Source organism: Lynx rufus, unplaced genomic scaffold (assembly GCF_022079265.1).
Source record: "Lynx rufus isolate CCGP_SWC_20201006 ecotype Redwood Valley unplaced genomic scaffold, mLynRuf1.p SCAF_10, whole genome shotgun sequence".
Lineage (NCBI taxonomy): Eukaryota > Metazoa > Chordata > Mammalia > Carnivora > Felidae > Lynx > Lynx rufus.
Window position 1 is genome coordinate 26,930,155 of NW_025814824.1, and position 22,038 is coordinate 26,952,192.

The 22,038-nt window shown below is 42.5% G+C and overlaps 1 protein-coding gene across 4 annotated transcripts in view; it reads right to left on the reverse strand.

Moving 5' to 3' along the window:
- Positions 1–22,038, reverse strand: part of TUT7 (terminal uridylyl transferase 7) — a 61,225-nt gene that overhangs the window by 23,292 nt on the left and 15,895 nt on the right. For all 4 annotated transcript variants that reach the window (XM_047103023.1, XM_047103029.1, XM_047103035.1 and 1 more), the window contains 10 exons: positions 21,903–22,022; positions 16,235–16,387; positions 12,903–13,083; positions 10,432–11,513; positions 9,879–10,029; positions 8,599–8,685; positions 7,644–7,744; positions 5,942–5,999; positions 902–1,005; positions 200–289 (listed from right to left, as the gene is read on the reverse strand). In XM_047103023.1, coding sequence (XP_046958979.1) covers positions 200–289; positions 902–1,005; positions 5,942–5,999; positions 7,644–7,744; positions 8,599–8,685; positions 9,879–10,029; positions 10,432–11,513; positions 12,903–13,083; positions 16,235–16,387; positions 21,903–22,022 — 2,127 coding nt within the window. The remainder of the gene's footprint in view (positions 1–199; positions 290–901; positions 1,006–5,941; positions 6,000–7,643; positions 7,745–8,598; positions 8,686–9,878; positions 10,030–10,431; positions 11,514–12,902; positions 13,084–16,234; positions 16,388–21,902; positions 22,023–22,038) is intronic.

The window sequence follows — 22,038 nt, forward strand, 5'->3', positions numbered from 1 at the left end:
CATCAGCCACTAGCAAGATTAGATTATCGTATGTAAAACTTAAGACAACAAAATTTTAGCTTGCCACAGCAGGGTTCCCAAACTAGTTAAAAGAAGCATTTAACATGGCTATCATTCTTTAAAAAATATAGACATGTTTTCAACTACGTTTGAAGATGCAACGAAATTTCTAATGAATCACAACAGGAAGCATACGCACCTTTGTAAACACTTTCATGGTATAGCATAAATATTTCACTCTGGGATCAATGGCTGAATAAGCAGATAAGAGCCTCGTGTTATGAAGGGCCTGTTAAAAGGAAAATTGTAAGTTACCAAATAGAAGAAAAAAATTTAAACTGGAATATTCTGAAAAGGTTTACAGTGTAATTCACTTTAGATTGAAGACATTTAGACTGACACGAGTATTTTCCCCCAAAGATGAGCTTCATTAACTTACTAAATAATAAGAATTATACATGACATCTGAGCTCATGACTTCCATGTTAATATGTCCTTAGTCTGAACATTTCTAGAAATAAGGGCTATTAAAATAATTCCATCTATGTAGACGTAAGGATCCCCCACTTCACCCTGGCATTATTTAAACTGAATGCCCGTAGCATCCAGAGAAGGTCCAGAAAGCCCTGCAGGAAACAGTGTGAGACAAAAGACACACACACAGTCCAAAATTAAAACAAAATTCAAGCCAAACAAAAAGCACCTGCTGCTCGGACCTCATAATAAATAAATACTATCTTAACTCTTTGTTAAGAGAGTCTGCCAGGCAAAAGGCAAACACTCCTAATGAAAACAACGAATAAGATCAAAGGAATGGCTTAATTTTACTTGCTATTTTGTAAATTAAGAGCCATTCGTTCCCTTTCATCTCCCTAAAGAAAAGTCCTGGGGAAAATCTTACCAGTGTGTTATACAAGCTGATGTCCACCTCCAGACCACTTCTCAAATGGAAGAACTTTACAATTGGCACCTTTGCTGTTGTAATAGGCAAGATGTTTCTAAGACCTAGGTTAGGAATAAGAGAGTACTGTTAAATACAGCAGCTGGGGCCATAAGCGGTTCTTATTTAATATCCCAAAATAAGACGATGTAAACCGAACTCTGGCTAGTTTTCACTGCAGTCACTAGGACTACTTTTCACTGCAGTCACTAGGACTACTCAATTCCGTTATTAAACATCTGGGAAGACTCTTCTGGCAAAGTTTGTATTTGTTAAACACATCGATATCTGAAGTACAAGGATGAATGAGGTAGCCACTGTCCTCCAGGAATTCACTGGATCATGTGCATGTGTATAGGGCTGTCAGTCTGATAAACACCAGAACAGAAGAAACTACTACAGAGTCTAGACTACTCGGGCCCTATCTATTCTCTCCACGTGACTATATCTAATACAGAGAAAAGCCTACAGGGTGATCATCTGAATCCTCAAAACAAAAGTTATGCATCATGGAGTTAGAAGACAGTGAAAGAACAGAATCAAGTTCAATAGGAGAGGAGTGAATTGCCTGAACCAGGCTTTGAAAAAGGAGAGCAACAGGTTAAAAACAGAGGCGGCTGAGGGGATTTAGGAGGCAAGGGAAAAAAAAGCACATAAGGACAGGGCAAATGCCTAAAGCAGAAAGGATGTTCGAGAACTTCCATGGGATTGTGAAGGCTATTGAGTCGACTTGACGGAAAGGAATGAGTGATAGGAGATGGGGTAGAAACCAGGAAGGGCCCAAATAGAGAACATATATATCCTGCTAAGAATTATCCTTAGAGGCAAATAGATACCAATGAACTGTATAAGTTGGGAAGAATCACTGGCCATATCTATTCGGACAATGCCCCTGGCTATGGACAGACTGGAGGCACCCGGAATGGAGGCAGAGTGACCATTATAAAAAATGATCTGGACCTGAACTACCATGATGGCACAGAGATACAGAGAAGCAGCAAGACAGGCTTGAGAGCAGGTGTACCTGGATGGGCTGGGGAAGTGGAGGCGGTGGGGGGTGGGGATAAGCGAGAAGGAATCGCTGGTAAGAGTAAGAGCTACTGGTTCCTGAGCTCCTAGGATCCTTCACAAACATTACCTCCTAAGAGTAATCACCTTCACCCAACAGACTGAAAGACAGAGCCCCAGAGAAAGTAACTTGCTTAGGAATATGCAGCTAGTGGGGCACCTGGGTGGCTCAGTGGGCTAGGCATCCGACTCTTGATTTCAGCTCAGGTCACGATCTCAGGGTTCATGAGATCGAGTCTGGAGTCAGGCTGATGGCATACAGCCTGCTTCGGATTCTCGCTCTCCCTTGCTCTCTGCCCCTCCCCTACTCGTCACTCTGTCTCTCCCTCTCTCAAAATAAATAAATAAACATTAAATTAAAAAAAAAAAAAAGGAATATGCAGCTAGAATATGAGCTGCGGAGCCGAGATTCATGTGTGGGTGTGACCAACTCTAAATTTCTACTGAACCTATTCTAGGACGAATGAATGATCACTTGACCCATTTTGGTGGGTCCAAGGATGTCAATGTCAATGACCAAGAAAGTGGATTCAGAAGGAAGAGCGGGTTGCAGCAGAAGGAAGGCAGTAAAGAGGAGCTCATTCTGAGATGGAGTTTGAGGTTTTTCTCAAAAAGGTAAATGGCAATATCTAGAGGGCAGATGCACAGTGATCCAGAGCTCAGGGAAAAAGTATGTATATGACAGAAGAAATTACAGAAAAATACATCTGTGTGGGAGACAGAGGAGGTCTAACTTACATTGACGTTCGAATCTGCTGAACACTTGGCACATGCTAGATGCCGTACTTAAATGTACGACACCTTTCTTAACCTTAAATCCCATTATTGCTGGGGCGCCTGGGTGGCGCAGTCGGTTAAGCGTCCGACTTCAGCCAGGTCATGATCTCGCGGTCTGTGAGTTCGAGCCCCGCGTCGGGCTCTGGGCTGATGGCTCAGAGCCTGGAGCCTGTTTCCGATTCTGTGTCTCCCTCTCTCTCTGCCCCTCCCCCGTTCATGCTCTGTCTCTCTCTGTCCCAAAAATAAATAAACGTTGAAAAAAAAAAATTAAAAAAAAAAAATCCCATTATTGCTGATCTACTTTTGAAGATGAGGAACGGAGCACTTACAATGAGGCTGAGTGTCTTTCCAGGCACACACAGCCAACAAGTGGGGAGCCAAGGTTTAAAAGCAGAGAATCTGATTCCAGAACCCCCACCAACTACTCTGTTACCCTGCCTCTAAATTAGATAGCCTTTTACTCCATTTCCTTCCCATTCTAGAATTTGACACTAGCCTGTCCCATTACCAGCCTGTCCTCTAGGATTTATCCACAGCACATCATCCTGGTTCTTGTCAGTCCAAGGGCTCCTTTTTCAATGTCCTTACTTAATTTCTACCCACAGAAATTAAGGCCTAGTCCTTAACTTCTCTCAAATGATCCCTTAGAATTGTCTTATTCTTCGTCTTTCTTTCTTCAAGGATTTCAATACAAAACTGTTTTCTTTTGTTCTTCAGTCCTGACAACTCTGTATTTCCAATTGCTTGCTGGACTCTTAGAAATTAAACCTTTATGGCAAACTAAACACCTCCACATGGTGGTCTCTGCCAACGTCCCCATTTCCCAAGTATCCAGACATTAGCCTGAACTCTTAGTTCTTACTTGTAGGTACCAAATCTAGGAAACTTCCCCTCGGGAATCTCTCCTATCCTTTTCGTTTTAGTTACGGTCCTTCTAACCTGAATTCACTTAGATTATACCTGCCCTGGGAGACTCCACCAGTTGCCTAAAAAGCTTAGTTTTTATTGGGTTGCTCTTCTCTTGGAGAAACTTCACTGGTTTCCAAATATCTGTGGGCTTTCCTTTATATAGTAATAGTAACCACTTGAAATTCCTCTCTAAATGTATTGATCTTCCCACTGTCGACACTCCAAAATATACTACAGCAACGGCTCACATTCAGGTGCACGTCCCATTAGGAATGACTTCTCTTTTATCCTTTTTGAATCATACTCATCATCCCCTGAGATCAGAATAAACCCATCTCTTACATGAATCTTCCCTATGCAACTCTTGCCCAGAACTTCTCTCCCCTTAGAACTTACCAAACACTTACTGCAGCTTGACTCATTCTGAAAAATGAATACTACCTTACGATGTTACATGGTCTGTGAGATTACCTTCCTGTTTTTAAGATCTGAAAGCTGTCCAAGGAAAAGACTTCTGTAGACTTAGTTTTATCACTCCACCATCCCTAAGTGCCCAATACAGTGCTGAGCACATAGTAGGCACCCAATAAGATAGTTTGGGAGACTTAGATTTCAGGGCACCTGGGTGGCTCAGTCAGTTTAGTATCTGACTCTTAATTTCAGCTCAGGTCATGATCTCATGGTTTGTGAGTTTGAGCCTTGCACTGGGCTCTGCGCTGACAGTGCGGAGTCTGCATGGGATTCTCTGTCTCCTTCTTTCCCTGTCCCTCTCCAGCTCACGCTCTCTTTCAAAATAAAATAAATAAACATTAAAAAAAAAATCTTTACATTTAAAAAGAAAAAAGATTTTATTTTTAAGTAATCTCTACAACCAAACGTGAAGCTCAAACTTACAATCCTGAGATCAAGAGTTGCGTGCTCTACCTCCTGAGCCAGCCGAGTGCCCCTAAAAATGACCTGTTTTTAACAACGGCTCATTCTTAGGAAATATACACTGCCGTATTTAGGTGAAAGGAACATGGTATCTGCAGTTTAATCTCAAATGGTACAGAAAAAAATTGTGAGCAAGGAAGAGACAGAATGAGTATCGAATGTGGTAAAATGTTAACAACTGGTGGATCCGAATGAAGTACATGCAGCGTTCTTTATACAATTTTTACTGCTTTAATTTTCAAATTATTTCAAAATAAAAAGTCAAAATCTAGCTCAGTACAAATAATAATTGTGGCAACTTAGCAATTTAGTTTCTTTGCACACTCTTCAAAAAAAATTTAAAAAGCTCATGATCTTTAGAGGTAAAATTCCTAAGTAAGGGGAACACTTATTTTCGATGACAAAAACAATTACATCAATGCATGTTATTAAAAAAAAATACTGATGCTCCAGGTTACCTTTCAGAAGAAATAAACCAAAATTAAGATTATCTTGTTATGGAAGTAACATGGTACCCTTTTTATTTAAACTCTTAGAAATAAAAAATATAAAACAAAAAGGGGAGATAGCACTCACGGTGTACGTTTGTGTGTCTATGTGTGCGCTGCCCATGATGTTAACTTAAGTCTACTCTTGACTGAGATAAAAGAAAGCTTTTGATGGACACATCATGGATTTTAAGTGTCGTGAGGGTACGGACCATATCTTGTTCACCTTCATTCCCAGCTCCCAGCTCCTAGCACAGAAATTTGCTGCATCACATTTTAAAAGAAGATTCTCACTGTTAACAGCATCCACAGCTGTCCCTGACAGCAAAAGAACATGTCAATGGCATGTCAGCACCGTGCACTATTCATAGCATCTACACATTTTATAGCTTTCTCAATTTATCGATGGCAAGGGATCAAGTAAAGTTAGATGACTTGTTCAGGGTTGCATACAGTTGTCCAGCAATACAGCTACAAATACAATCCATAAGCCCCCAGTGCTTTCCATGTACTTCACGCTGCTGTCAGCAACCCCTACACTTTGGGTAATACAAGGTCAATAAAGCAAAAAGATTTCCAAAATTTCTTGCCTGTATGGTATATGCTTGTTTTGAAATAAAACTGAGCCAGGCAACGATATGCACACCAATGACCACTGATTCCCTCAGTCTTTCATACCGAATGACAAAATTTTTTAAAGACACCAATACCGCACACGTGCTACCGATGAGCCACTCTATGGTTTCACTGGCATTGATGAATTCTAAGGATGCAAAACACTAATTAAAAAGACAAGACTATTTTTGGAAAAAGTTTGTAGAGGTACCTGAATGTTTTTTGAGGACTCTTGCCAATTCTTCAATAGTTCTTACACAGTCCAACCCCTGCAACAAAAATTGCACATACTGAATCGAAAATGGAAGACAGGTTCCTAACCTGGTAACAAATAGTTCCCATTACCTTTAGAAATAATAAGTTCAACCCATCTATATAGATTTTTTTCTCGTTTAGGCAAGCCTTGGTCAGTATTCATAGGAAATATCCTGAGGATACAAAAGGTCCCCGCAGCCCTCACTTACTAATTGTACAACAAAGGCTGAAATCAGAGCACCTGGAAAAGTCTGAACCATGAGGACCTCCATTTCCCCTTCTCTGTAACCATGTTACTCAGAAGTACCCTCTGTGCCAGAATAAGTAAGAGGGAGCTTCTGTGGCCCCTCTTATTCATTCTGGATGGACTTTCATTATCTTTCAATTACAAGAACTGCTGTGGAAAGTAATGAAGCTTAGATGCTCTCTCCACAGGACGAGGCAAATCAAGGTCATGTAGCAAATACCAATGTTTCAAATAAATCATACTTAAAAACAGCGGGCCGACATTTTACAACATAAGCCCTTTTGATGGTTATACACATCGCAGAACATATTTGGAATTTTACTTCAGAAATGCCCGCAAAGCTAGTTTTATAAGCCATGTAAAAATTCATTATTGATGATGTGCAATAAGGTAATTCCACATATCGGACCCAACCTTGTTTATCCTCTTTACTCACCAAACTCAGGGTAGGTAACTTTTGGCTATTTTCCCCAAATCAGATACATCCTCAAAAGACAAAGACTTGAAAATAAGGAAAAACATAAAAAAGACCTTGAGTGACAGCAGCATCACTCATTTGGATATACAGCATTTGGACTGTTGTGAAAAATAAAAAAAGAAAGGGACTTAGCACTTCTTAGACTTTATACCTTTATGCAGGATTTCATATCTGTCAGGGGCCAGCAAACCTTTTCTGCTTTGCAAATCATACGACTCTGTTGCAAGTACTCGACTCGGTAGTTATCAAGTAAAAGCAGAAGCCGTAACCGCGTCACAAGTGAAGGGGTGTGACTGTGTTCTAATGAACCTGTACTGACAAAATATGCCCGTGGCTGGGTTTAGCCCGTGGGCCCCAGTCTGCGGACTCCTGACAGGCGTGATCCAAGCTGATGTGCACAACAATCTCTGGGGGCAAGAGGAACAGAAATGATCCTTTTCATTTTCTAGGTTTATCTACCAAAGACCACATGTTTAGGAACTCATGAAACCAAGTCTGTCTTGAATCTGGGTCTCTGAACTGTAAGTTTAGCACTCTTATCATCGAATCCCATTTGACTGCCTGCTAAAAACCATCTCAGAAAACCACACTGCCTGCCTCCTCAAAACTTTTCAAGAAGTCTTATACGGGGTGTGTGTGGCAAAGTCAGCCTCCGGGCTACGCCAGGGGGACCCTGCGGGGGCTGGTTTGGCTTTGTCACGTTCCCACGGGTCACTTCCAAAGGCACTTTGTACCGTGGGTGGAAAAGACAAGCTTCGGTGCTCCTCAGGTTTACCTCTAAGCTTCTTAAGTATCTGACCAGACAGACTGTGCCACATGGCATGCTCCGTATGGTATGCTCTGGTAGATGTGGAAAGTACCAAGATGTCCTGTCAGTCAAGATGGTCAAATCACACTGCCGCAGCAGATTTGAGTTTTACGTGGTCACCGTACCTCCGCGGTTTCCAGCCCGTTAATTGTCATGCAGACGTCAAGGTCACTCTGTTTGAACCCAAATCCATTTTTGGAGGAGCCAAACAAGCTCAATTTAGTTCCTGTTGGGGATAGACGAAAAGTGATAACTAATTACCTGAGTACATTTAATGTTCTGATCAAAACGGCCCTCACATGGATCAAAAATACCCATCTGTTAACTATCCTCATTCTATTGTATTTATGACAAACTACTTTCTCTCAAAATTTACTTTAAACAAATACAATGTGTATATGGTGTGAAAGACCACCAAGTGCCACTTTTTGCTTAAATTGCAAGGACATTTCAAAGAAAATGTGGATCACACCAGTATATTTAGTAATGTAAGCTTACTGCTCTCTAAATATTCACTTTGTGGAATATTTTCCAAAGTCTGGAGGTGCAAACTTTGACTTCAAACATAACACGAAATGAAATTTCACTTGTGGTGTCTGCTAACAGAAATCCCACACTGCTGCTGTCCTCTCCCGTCGGTAAAGCAGCAGAGCAAAGAACATCCAAAGTACATCACAAAGTAACCACAGCCCTGTCCCCACCGTCCCCGCAAAACTTTCTCGTTCTCAGAGTTAATGTGCTTGTAACACATGTGCTCGTTCTGAAGGAAGGTCACGCTACCTTTCTTTTCTTTAAAAATTTTTCTTAACGTTTATTCATTTTTGAGAGAGAGAGAGACAGAGCATGAGCAGGGGAGGGGCAGAGAGAGAGGGAGACATAGAATCCGAAGCAGGCTCCAGGCTCCAAGCTGTCAGCACAGGGCCCGACGCGGGGCTTGAACTCACAGACTGCGAGATCATGACCTGAGCGGAAGTCGGACGCTTAACTGACTGAGCCACCCAGGCGTCCCATTTTTTTTTTTTTAACATTTATTCATTTTTGAGAGACCTTTCTTTTCTTAAAGGTTAAAAAGTTATTTACCTGGAAACTCCTGTCTTATGAAACTTTCTAGGTTTTGCCGAATATGTTCACGAGCCTGATCTTCCAAAATAGTTGGAGAAAAATCCTCTGTTTAAAATAGAAAACATTCAGAAACAAAGATTGTTCACATTCTTTGCGGGGGGGGGGGGGAGGGGGAGAGGGGAAGATCACACTTTTTATAAAACAAAATCTAGCAAGTTTAAAAGAAAGCCCTAAATTTCGAGCATCTTCTTGGTAGACAGCATTAGTAATATACAATAGAGTCTGTCTTTCTTTGAAAAACTTCTGCCCCCAGGAACCGCTCCTGAAATAGAAACAAATCTGAGTAGCGGTTCTGCTACTAGATTTCAGAGACCCCAGGGGTCTATAAAGGTGGTCTTCGGGCAACTCTCCCAAGGTGTGAACGCAAACCTTTATGAGCAGGTGCGTATGTTTCTGAGGGGAACCTAGTTTTCCTTTCATGGCTTATCACCTCCAAAAAGGTTTGCAGAAGACTAAGTCACCGGCTAAGAACAAGTGTCTTCTGGCAGGGACACCTCAGGACGGAGAGCGGAGCGCTGTGAGGCGTCAGGCTCATCTCGAGTCGCCTGCCTCTCCTTTAAATGCTTTTCCTTTGTGGAACCTTAACCCTCTGTATACCAATGCTTCCCCACACTGGTGTTCCTCAAAGGGCTGTTAGAGAGCTATTAATTAGTGTTAATTAAAAAGTATATTATGCCCACATTTTGGGAATATTTCAATAAAGAGTTAAACAGGTTTTTTACTAGAACATTTCTCAGAAGCCAATATGATGCTAACATGCCCTGTAAATCTCTTGCCCCAACCCCAACACCCCCAGCCTCCGCTGAGGGTAGACGCATTCCCTCCTTGACCTGTGGAACTATTTTATTTTAAGTGCGGGGCTTGAACTCACGACCCTGAGATCATGACATGAGCTCAGATCAAGAGTCTGATGCTTAACCTACTGAACCACCCAGGCACCAACTGTCACGAAACACTAATAACTGCTTAGAAAAACAGTCCAAGGAACACCAGTTGGGAATGCCAGTACTCCAATAGCAAGGCTTAAAAGGTCCTCCCTGTCCCCGTTTTTCCTGCAACAATTATTTACTATGCATCTCAGCCAGAATAGGCATTACACACAGAGCTCCATGGACACGGGGGAAAATGGGACAGACTTGGTCCCAGTGATGGAGCTAACAGGTTAGTGAGTCAGAGGACTCTTGGGGCAAATGCCAATGCGACATTCTGACAAATGAAAAGAAGTGTTAGTAACTTACTGTAACACTGGATGCAAACTTGATCTAAGATATTTGAAAATTTGGGTGTCAGTGGCGGCAGAGGTTCCAGCTGAATTCTTTTGAAGTCTTCGGGACAGTCCTTCTTGAGATGACCTTCTCGTTTGCATAAACTGCACACGACTGTAGGAGACTATGGGAAGGTGGCAAAGCAAACCAAGACTTCGTTTACAACTCTATTTGCCAAGTAAAGGGGTCCTGAATCATTTTCTCAAAAGCCCCACAGCCTACTCTGACTTCCCAAAGGAACAAAAATAACGTGCAACCGCTGCAAACTACTTGAGATGGGGACATCTTCTGGGATACTGAGGAGTAAAAGGGAGTTATTTCCACTCCCGACAGCATTCCCAACGGCCTATGCAAATTCCCAGGGGTCTAAGGAGGGCAGGACATGGAGCAGTTGTGCCGGAGTGGAAGACGAACTCCTGACTACCACCCGGACAGGGCACAGCTCTGTTCTAGTCCACAAAATTTAAAATTACATGCACTAAAAAACCACTTAACGTCTCTTAGTTCGAGGAGTGGCACGGATTACCTTGCCTTTGGTGAAGATGAGTTTACTAAATTCATAGAAGAAATCAGACTGATCTGCAGAGCAACTTTCCTCACATGCATTTTCTTCTTTAAGACTGATTTTATTCAATTCCATTAGTAGAGCCCCGTCCACATGTTTTCCATCTTCTTTCAGGTCTTTATACTTAGCAGATCCGCCTAATTCATCGTCCTCCTCAGACAGGGCGTCCTCGTCCCCTGATCCTGTGTACGGATTTTCTAACTCATCTTCATTTGCCAAGTCGTCCTCATCTTCCCTCCGGGGAATGGACAGCCTGGGCTCTTCATCGTCCTCCTCTTCCTCTTCCTCCTCCTCCTCCTCCTCCTCCTCGGAATGAATGATTCTTGACACGTGACCCTGTCTTGAAGGGGCAAAGTGGCCTAGAGCATCTTCCAGCTCATCAGGACCTTCTACGCCTTCTTCATCAACATCAGCCTTGTCCTCCGAGGTGACGAATCCATCACACTCGTCGGCCGTATGACTGTGGAAGTCTTCTACATCCAAAGTGTTATGTGTCTCCTTATTTTGTGTGCCGCCACGGAGGACAAGCTCTCCACATCTGCTACTGCTTGGCCCTTGATCACCGGCAGGCAAAGGATGCTTGCCCTCGCTCCCAGCTTTACTTCCCGCTGCTCGACGGTGTGCTTTAACATCCTCACAACCATCACAACCGGCCCCTGTCCTGATACGGCTGGAGTTTTCCAGGTGGATGCTGACATGCGTGTGCCCCATTTCCTCTGTTGGGGGGCCTCCAAAGCTTTCAGCAGTCTCTGTAAGTGGCCGTACCTGGCAGGTGTTTGCACCTGAACTGGCAGCACCTGGCTCTTGAGCCAAAGCTGAGCTTTTGAGTTCATCACCTTTTGCTCGTGCCCCCACGTTTGCTACTTCTTTAGGGTGTTCGGAAATACGTGTGACAGTATTCAGAGGCTTTGGAAGGCTGGATTTTGTAATTTTGTGTGGAAGAGCAAAATATTTATATGTTGTCCTTAAACAATGAAGTATATATTCAAACACGGGCTGATTATTTAGAGTCCTTGCCACATTTCTTTTAACAGAGTAGGGATCTGTAACGAGAAGAAAAAAAAACAAAAACCCACCACTTCATACGTTTCCATTTCACATTTTAAAAATTAGCCTGCTGTAGACAAGACAACAAACACACACTACTAGAATTTAGCGTGAATCTTGTATGCGTTTTACCAAACTGGGGGTGGGATGTGGTTTCAGAACAAAAAGAAATGTTTTCTTAAACATCTGCTCTACGAAGAGAACCCATTCTGCTGAGAACCAGTACCCCTTCCCTAGTCTGTTCTGTGACTGTGGAGGTAAAAAAGGTGTCATCAGTGTGGCTCTCGCGCCCTGGGGAAGGGAGGTCTTCCCGCCAGGCTCTGCTGAGTGCTCTGCCTCCCCACTCAGCCAGGCCCTGTGGTGTGTAGAGCTTACCTCCACTCTTCTGCCCTGGGAAGCCCCATCACTGAACTGGCTGGACTGAATTCAGGGGCGAGAGGGAGGCACCAGGAGGAGACACCACTTCTCTCAATCTTTTCTCCTCCCCTAGAACTCCAGCAGGTTAGGCAATTGGCCAGAAGAGCTGAGCCAGAGAAACTGCAGGGGAGGGTTTAAAAATGTGAGATCCCCATGACTGCACACAGAATTTATGCAAAAAAAATTAATGCAAAAAAACAAAAAACAAAAAACAAAAACCCTCTTATGCAATATAAAAGCTTGAAAAAAATCAAGCAAAAATACGAGAATTCCATTTAGGAGGTTCTTTAAATTATCTGAAGGAGGAGAACTAAGATTTCTAGAGGGTTTTCAACCTCCTGATTTTGCAAAGCTGAGAAGAGCTCGTCCATTTAATGTAGTCTACAGGGCACATCAGCGACTCTTTCATACAATGGTTTTAGTTAAATGAGCCTTCACTAGAAAAAGTGTTTTCAGGAATAAGTTCCAAATGCTATTGTAGATATTCCAAAAATAACTAGCCTCTCGCTATGAAGAGGAATCCAACCAAGAATTATTTTTCATGAGGAAAAGTATTTTCTCATCTTAAACATCTAAACAACATCAACAACCCATGAAAGGGCTGAATCTAAAAATCCAGCAATGAGAACAGCAGAGAGGAAAGGAGGATTCACACATCACCAGGGGAAAAAACTTTTTTTTGCGTTTAGGTTGGTAAGCAATTTACAAAGAAAGCGAGGACTCGCCCAGCCACTGTTTAGCTATTTTTTAACTAAGACATTTTATTGCAGTGCATAAAAAACCCAGAAAGAACAGTCTGGTCCCTTGGAATGACCACGGTAACACATGCCAGAGTCTAACTGTTTATTTCGCTGTTGGGGTCAGGCCTATGTTACACGTGGGAGCTGAAAGGAGAATGAAATACAAAGCATGCGGTTAGACTGGTACCTTAAAAGGAAAGGAAATTTAAGAGAAACATTCTGAGATACCTTCAATGGCAATGCGCTTTTTGGGCCAATCCTTGGATTCACGAGACACTGATTCTTTGACACGGATACTTATCACTAAATCAGCCAAATTAAATTCTAATGCATAGAATCGAAGCATTTCCACCCAGAGCTGCCCAACTGGTACTGACGGCTGGTGCTTGAAATCAAATATTAATGATACCTAGAACAGTAAAGAGAAAACACACAGGTAGTTCCGAGGTCAGCACAATCTGAGAAACTCGAGATCATTCAAGCAAATTACAAAAACTCTGAAAAACCATAGCAAACATAGGAATGTGACAATCCATCTGGGTAAATTGCATCTAGGTTCTATTTTGTTTGTGGCAAATACTGCACTCCTGGGATGAGAGCAGGTTAAAATCTAACCATCATCACAGGGGCGGGCGGGCACTTATAGGTAGCCAGGTGGCTGGCACTCCTAATTTTGAAGCCTTAGGTTTGCGGGTCTCAGCACAGAGCTCTCCCGGGTGCTGCCGCTGAAGGGCATCTTTACACTCACGCACACTAAAATGGGCGGCAGGTTAAGGGTGTAGAGCAAAAGGCAAAACACTCCCTTCCTTTGCTCTGAGAAGCTATACCAGGGGCAACTGATCTTCAAGTTAAAAAACTTGTCTTTTTCAAAGTTTATTTAAGTAATCTCTACGCCCACCATGGGGCTCGAACTCATGACCCTGAGACCAAGAGTCGCATACTCTTACGAATGAGCCAGCCAGGGGCACCAGAGTCAAAGAACTCTTGGTTTCAGAAATTGATGTCAGTTTTACATTGACAGGCTCTCGACAAATTGGAACATACTGTGATGGGATGTACTGGAAGGTGCACAGGACCTAGAATAGGGGGGAAAAAAAGAGTCCAAATATTGACTCTGCCACTTCTCTTTTAACTGCTCCCTGACTTAGCGTCTTCACTCTCAGCTGGCACGACAGCACAATGGCTAAAACTGCCTTTGCCACGGGACTTTTAAGTTTGAAATCCAGCTCTGCCATATACTGGCTGTGTAGGATCCTGGCCAAGCTATAGGCAGTCTAAGCCTCAGTTTCCTCATCTGAACAATCGGGATTACAGTACCCACCTCAGAGGGTTGTTGGGAGGACTGAGTGAGAGAATGTCTGTAAAGAGCTTAGCACAGTGCCTGGCACACATGTTCAAAAAATGGTCGCTATCATTATCTGCAGAGTAGGGACGGTACCACCTATAACACAGGACAGTTATGAGGATTAAATGAGAGACAAGGGAAAGCATCTGGCACATTCGGTTGCTCTCTGTATTTTTTCACTTAGGTATATAGGCTTTTAAGTACAAGGAATCCACTTATCACTGAAACATGATGTCACAACCATAAGGTGCTCTTGAGAGGTAATCTAGTTCAGTCCCCGGATGTTAGGAGAGAAAATGGAAGCCCAGAGTTGACGTGACTTGTCAAAGGTCCCGCTGCTTGTCAGTGGCAGCACGAGCAGTGTCTCAATCCCAGGACAGGTCTCTTTCATCACACCATACAATCAATCTCGACCCTATCTAGGTCTCCATTTCTGAAGTGGCAGCAGGATTAATCTCTCCACACGACACAAAGATGTAAAGATCAAGTATTTACTTCCGCTCACAGCAACAGCTTTTCCTTCTGAGGTATACAAATTTGTCTCCCATCCCACTTTATTATACTGAGGATCAAAACAAGTGGTATGGTATTTTATTAGCCACTAAATCCTGACCACAAACATTCTGTCAAATAAGATCAGGTCATCGGGTAGATGTACAAAGCAGAAGTGACTGAAAATGGAAGTTGTCCATGTCCAAACACTGTGGTTGAGGACACGAAGAAAACCCCTAGAAATTGAAAGCCTCATGAAATTTCACCGCTTTATCCAAAAGCCTTATTCAGCATCACTAAGGGCTTTTAAGCCTCTCACCAAAATGACTTGAGGATACCACACGGAACTTAAGAGACCTTTGATAGGTCTACATTAGTGGTACTTAAGCTGTTTTTCGTTATTGTTTTTATTCTTTTAAAGTAGGGAACACTTTCTCCCCCCCCCCCCAAAAAAAAAGGAAAGAGAAAAGAATGGCAGCTAACATTTACTGTGTGCTTACCACATGCTTGGCACTGAGTTAAGCATTCCATGAGTCAGTGACCCTCTGAGAGGGTACCAATATCATTTCCAGTTTTAGGTGAGGAAACTGGGGCACAGGAAGATTAAGTCACTTGCCCAAGGACACACAGCTAGGAAGTGCGAGAGCTGGGATACGGATTCACATATTCTGGTTCCACGGCCTCTACTCTTATCCACTCCGGGAACCCCAAACAGGACACAGAAAAAAAGTGGGGGTGTTCTGGTGGTGGCAGAGGTTGAGTGGCACAGCCTCCCTTCTCTCTCCAATGCTCAAGGATTCTAGAAAACACAACGGGAGTCTACCACTCACCACTATCTCCTCATTTTAGGCACAGACCAGAGGAGTGACCTGACTTGTTTGTGTGTAGCTAGGGTTCGAATCCTGGTCTCAGAAGTATTTTGTGGGTATTGCTGCCATTTCATCCCATAAGATTATGGAGAAAGGCATGAGGTCAGGGACTGTCCACCAATTTGGGGCAGATTCCTATCATTTCTAAAATAATTACAATGCTCAGATTTTTGTTTGAAATTAAAATTTTTTTTTCAACGTTTATTCATTATTGAGAGGTAAAGGCTGAGCATGAGCAGGGGAGGGGCAGAGAGAGGAGGAGACACAGAATCCGAAGCAGGCTCCAGGCTCTGAGCTGTCAGCACAGAACCCGATGAGGGGCTCGAACCCAAAAACCGTGAGATCATGACCCGAGCCGAAGTCGGACGTCCAACCGACTGAGCCACCCAGGCACCCCTGAAATGTAAATGGCAATTCCTTCCCTGTGCATATATTTCCTTGCCAACCTCTAATGGTATGGATGAGGACGTGAAAACACATCATACCAAATACTTACTCGCTGTGATTTTAGTACCTTTGAGGTCAACGAACTTTTCATATATTTAAAACTCTTAATACCATCTAAGACATAAGCTCTTTGAGGATAGACAGGGATTGATCTCTGAATTCTCAGTAACCCTCACAGGACCTGGCACACAGAAGAAACTACAGAAATAACTGTATCTGATGATCTGCATTTTACCTTTTGTCTTTATTTGTCTAGTTGAAGGACCGGACAGACTAGAAAATGAAACATCCACGAAAGAGTTAAGATAGGTAAAGACAGAAAGGAGGCCTGATTAAGTCACAGAGTCCACAATGAACAATGAAATCAAATAGAAATTGTACAATTAAAACTGAGAAAGAGAACAGACCTGTCCCTTCTTAACAGGCACTTCTCTTGGTGCCTCGTGTTCTGCTGTTTCCGCATCTCCGGCAGCATTGTCAGCATACTCCCAAACCACGGTGTCTTCCTGAACATCTTTAAGGTTGAAATTTCCTAGTTTGTTCAACGAGAACCCTTCAATCTAGGAAAAATTAGACACATGCTATTATTATAAGGTGGAAAGGATTCGATATCGACCAGAGCATTATTAATCCTGGAAGAAATGGAAACACACTTCTAGCTCACTGAAAATAGAAAAGCGGGGCAGGGGGAGGGGGCGGGCACCTGGTTGGCTCAGTCAGTTGAGCGTCTGACTTTGGCTCAGGTCACGATCTCACGGTTCGTGAGTTCAAGCCCCGAGTCAGGCTGTGTGCTGACAGCTCAGAGCCTGGAGCCTGCATTTTGTGTCTCCCTCGCCCTCTGCCCCTCCCCCGCTCACGCTCTGTGCCTCTCTCTCAAAAGTAAACATTAAAAAATTTTTTTAAATTAAAAAAAAAGAAAAAGGTATCGTTTCTGGGATACCTCCAAGACATCTGTTAATTTGAAAATACTTTTTAAACTAAAAACCAAGGTTTTAATTGGCAAAAGAAATGGTGACTTTGTGAAATAATTTTTTAGTGAAGAGTCTGGGAGAAGGTAACATGGCTTAGGCCTAGAGCCATGGGTTCTGGAGTAAAACTGCCCAGGCCCTGACCTCAGCTCCCTCCTGGAACTGTGAGACTTCCAGTCAGTGCTTGCTTTCTTCCCGTCGCAGGTTTTTGTAAAAACGGGTCGCAGTAGAACTTTCTTTATGGGATAGTTGTGATGTGAAATAATGGACATAAATCACTGACACAGGCCACAGAACGCAGTGAATACTCAATCTAAGAAACTGTTTCTATCGATGTTGTTGGGATGCAAATGGCTAAAGAAAACAGTTTGGGCTTAAAAGTTCCAAGAGATTTGGAACAAAGTTGAACAGCTTTCTTTATTGTAAAACGGGACTGATCATAGCCTTTGAACAGGTGCGTGTAGGGGGCACCTAGGTGGTTAAGTGACCGACTCTTGATTTCGGCTCAGGTCATTATCTCGCAGCTTGTGGGTTCGAGCCCCGCATCAGGCTCTGTGCTGACAGATCAGAGTCCGGAGCCTGCTTCTGATTCTGTGTCTCCCTTTCTCTCTGCCTCTCTCCACTCTCCCTCTCTCTCAAGAATAAATATTAAAAACATTTTTTTAAAAGTGCCATTAATTTTGGAAAATTTCAGTCATCATTATCCCCAATTATTTCTTCTGTTCCTTTCTCTTCTCCTTCTGATACTCTCGTAATATATATATATATATATATCACAACTCCTGGTAATTGTCCTGCAGTTCTTTGATAGTCTGCTCTGGTTTTGTTTTTTGATCTTTGCTTTTCAGTTTGGGAAGCTTCTACTGAATGAAGTGCACTGATTCTTTGCCCATCTGTGTCCAAGCTACTGATGAACCCACTGAAGGCATTCTTTATTTCTGTTACATATTTTATTTGTAGCACTTCCTTTTGATTCTTAGGGCTCCCATCTATCTCTCCACTTCTATTACCCACCTGTTCTTGCACGTCACCCATTTTTTCTGTCCGATCCCTTAGCATTTTAATCTAAGTTATTTTAATTTACCAGTTGGATAATTCCAATGCTTGCTCTGCCTCTTTAAACTATGGTGGGTTTTTTTTTTTTTTTTTTGCCTTTTTAATACGACTTGTAATTTTCTGGTGGAAAGCTGGATAGGTGTACTGGGTAAAAGGGACAGAGACAGGCCTTTAGTGTGAAGGTTTTTTTTTTTTTTAGTTATTTTTTTTTTGTGTGTGGAATGTTTATTCATTTATTTTGAGAGGGAGAGAATCCCAGATGGGCTCCATGCTCTCAGCACAGAGCCCAGCTTGGGGCTCAATCCCATAACCTAAGCCCAAATCAAGAGTCAGTTGGCTTAACCAACTGAGACACCTAGGCACCCCAAGTGTGAGGTTTTATTTTGCTAGGAGTTAGGCTATGTGTTTGTTGTAGCTGTAGATGTCAAGAGGCTAAAACTTCATCTGGTGTCCTTGTTTTTGTCTCCCCTGTTGTCTTTGGGTTTCCTAACAGATTTCTTCTGAAATGAGGTGTTTCTGTTATAATCCCATTTTATGCAGGAGCTCTAATGATGTGGTGGTAAGGTCTGGGGGGAGGGGAAGCATTCTATATAGTCCTATGATCAGGTCTCAGTCTTTTAGTGACTGAGACCCTCCCCCTGCCTTCCCCCAGGTAAGAAGACAGGAAAGGTCAGGAAAGGGGCTGGAGTTAGGTACTCTCCTTTCCTCCAGGTCAGTTAAGCCCTGGTTAAAAGTTTCCCTTGAAGGCAAGCTTGTTTAGAAGAACAGAATGCTCTGGGCATACTTTAAAATTGCGACTTTTTCTCTCACTCGGCCAAAGCACGAGGGGATTTTTCTTGGATCTTCACCCTGAGAAGCTGGTGGGGGTTCCTGGAAGTAAAACCTGTGAAATTATTGGGGGTCCCCTAAGACTGGGGCTCCCTGTTATTTTTCACGCTCAAGCTTGTCCACACTGAGCCTCCAGAGCCATAGTCTAAGCCTTCCTACCCTGGTATAGGCTCCGTTCCTGGCCTCCTGCTCTGATAAGTTATAATTTGCTCTATTTGCCTGTCTCTCCAATTTTTGGGGCAATGGTTTTCCCTGTGACCTCAATTCTCTGATGGATCTAAGAAGAGCTGTTGATTTTCACTTTGTTTAGTTTTTTTTTGTTTTTTTTCCCCCTTTTTTCTGGGTATAGAGTGATGACATCCAAGCTCATTAATCCAACAGACTGGACCGGTTCAGAAGTTAGAGACGAGTTGATTTTATACACAGAGTTAAGGGTTCCACTTCTAATATCTTTCCCTTCTGGGTTCTTCCCCTTTATCTGGTAGCCCTAATTCCTCTTGCCAGAAAGGGGACTGGTTTTTCTCGCAGAGCTGCCTTTAGGGGTAAAGCCACAGAAAAAATGGACACTCGCTCTGTGTTGGCCACCTGCTCCAAGGTCTGACTTCTCTCCAAAGTCGGCTTGCACTTGTTCAGTCTCCAGAGCGTTCGCGTTGTTGCTTTTTTTTTTTTTTTTGGCATTTTGTTGAGAATTTATAGCTGTTACTTATACACGGATCACTTGCTTAGGAGTTCATGCCTCCGTTTCATAAGTAGAACCTGACTTTCCATTGAGGGAGAAAAGGACTACATTTGTTCTCCTACTTTGTTTTAGGAGCTTTACATTCATGGTCTCATTTCAGAATTTTTCAGATAAGGACTCCGAGGCTCAGAGAAAATAAATTGCTGGAGGTCACAGGGATATGTATAAATAACAAGAGCTGGAGGAATTGTAGTGCTATCAAACTTTAAACTACTCTTCTTTCCATTACATTCGTTACCTGGCATCCTTCATGTGTAAAGGACTGTTTGCTAAAGGCTAAGCCTATATAACCCAAAACAAGACAAATCCCAAATAATATTTACTAGGAGACTAATAAGATATTATTGTAGTGGACAAAAGATGATGAGCAGACAAAGTTAAACCTATTCATCCGTCATTATTCACTATGATTTCAACTTTTAGTCAAATCAAGGTCTACTAACAATACATGGAAGTTAAGAGGTCAGCGAGGACAGCCCCCAACATGGAAGAGGTCTGCATAGGTTGGGAGAGAATGGCTGAAGAATTTCTGAGGAGACAGATTAGGGCACAGAGGTAGGATATTCTAAACTTCTTCATGGAGAATTTTGTCTTATTCATCTGTGTATTCCCTTCAGGGCCAAATACAATGACAAACCTACACAGTGTTTTAAAGACTGTGAAGGAATGAACAGTTTAGATACTTTCATCCACATAATTTAGAAATCTTCAATGGATTTTCTACAAAAATAATGATGTAAAACTTCTGGCACCAATAAGGGACTGAAATTAGCTTCTTTACCTTCACTTGCTTTATATTTCTGTGACTCTAGCAGAAGCTTCTAGCATTGGTAAGACTCTGGTACTGGCAATTGACTAGCTTAAAACATTGAAAACTGCAGATCATTTTGGTTCAAGCAGTAGAGTGTGCCTTATTTGATCCATAGAATTCAATCCATGTTTGACCACCACATACCTGTTTCTCTCATTAAATCTTAAATGAACAAATGGTATAATCACAATCAAATTCAGTGTCACCATAGAGAATTTCCAGTATCACTGCCTAGGATGTAATATACTGGCCACAGAAAAGGGTATATTGATACTACTGTAGTCTTAAGTAAATCCTGAGGAGAACCCCCTTACCAGAATAGAAACATCCTTTTTCCTGCATCCTCACAGCAGTGACAAAGGACTACTCAGAGGTGACCAGGACCCAAGGAAAGGCATATCTCACCAAGACAATAGTGAGTATGGGAACCCATACAATGTGCTCTCAAGAGTCTAACTGGTTTGGTTCCATCCTAACGTCCTGTCTCTATTGGACTAACATGAGAGGAAAACTTCAGAGACAGACTCCCCTCTGGGTATGATGGAAAAGGTTCTTTATCGGCTAAGGGTTGACTGTTCTCTCTTCGCTCCACCAGGAGAGCAGTCTAGCAGACACCCGCTGGGACCGTGCATCCTTTCAGTTCAGTACAAGCACAAAGAGAGGGCCCTTCAGGCCACTGGGACACAGAGCCGACTGCGATCCCTCTGCCGGGACCATTTACAAGGGGCTCATTCTGCTTTAGTCTTTGTTCCTAGGACCCAGCAGGTCCTTGCTTAATTCTCAATCTGTTAAGTACAAAGAAAAAACTTTTCCCTATAATCATACAATTTTGCTATGTACCCATAGGTAAGAGCTACTGCCGTAGAACATACTCTCCTTAAATGATGAGAATCCTGGGCACAGTAGGAAGAAAAGTGGTTAAAATACCAAATGTGCCCAAATAAGCTTTTCACCAAGGGAGACTTTTTATACAGTAAGTGTACATATAAGATGTTCTCAAGATAAACACTTAGGGTTTAAAAGTGAGGTTTCCAAGAGGATGAGAAGGGTATCTTGACTTTGAGACGGTTTCTCCTTAAATCCTATTTGAATAAACCAATTCAACCTTAATCTATGCAGGAAAGAGCGGCCACATCACTGAATTCTGAATCATCCTAAACACGAAAATATTATTCAAGCGGTGACAACGCTCTGCATCTTGCAGTACAGCCAGCAATCTCAACTCTTTCCTTTTGTTTCACAGGGAATGGGGAACGCAGAGGGCTGAGAGACTAGAAACAGAAAGTTACAGCAACCAAATGCTTCATGCAGTCTGTCTGGAGGTGATTTGTAAATTCAAGTATCTAGTCATACTCAGAGGAAGTATGTACCAAAGGATAAATTTAATTCAGGTTCACATTCTCTTGTTTAAAACCCTTAGGCTCATGTGTGTTTCACAAATTAAGAGGGTTCTCAGTTTAGAGAACTACTGCTACCCCTAGCACAGTATAGGCCAGCATCTTGTAGTCAAATACATTAATATTTCAGCAGTGAGAGGCATGAATGTTCAGACTAGGAGGAAAAATAAATTCATGTCAATTCTGGTTAGGTTTTTAGGTTTTGAAATTATGCGTAAGCAACTGTGGCCCTGTAATAAAATCACTATCAGATACATAAGCAAAAAAATGTTATACCCATGATCCTAGATAAACAGGCAGAAGGGGTTCTTTCCTCTGTTGCAGAAAGAAAATGGCCATCAGGGCGAACACGTATGGTGGCAAACCTCCTTCTTCAGGGTGATCTATGCTGCAAAGCTACAAATGAGAGAAA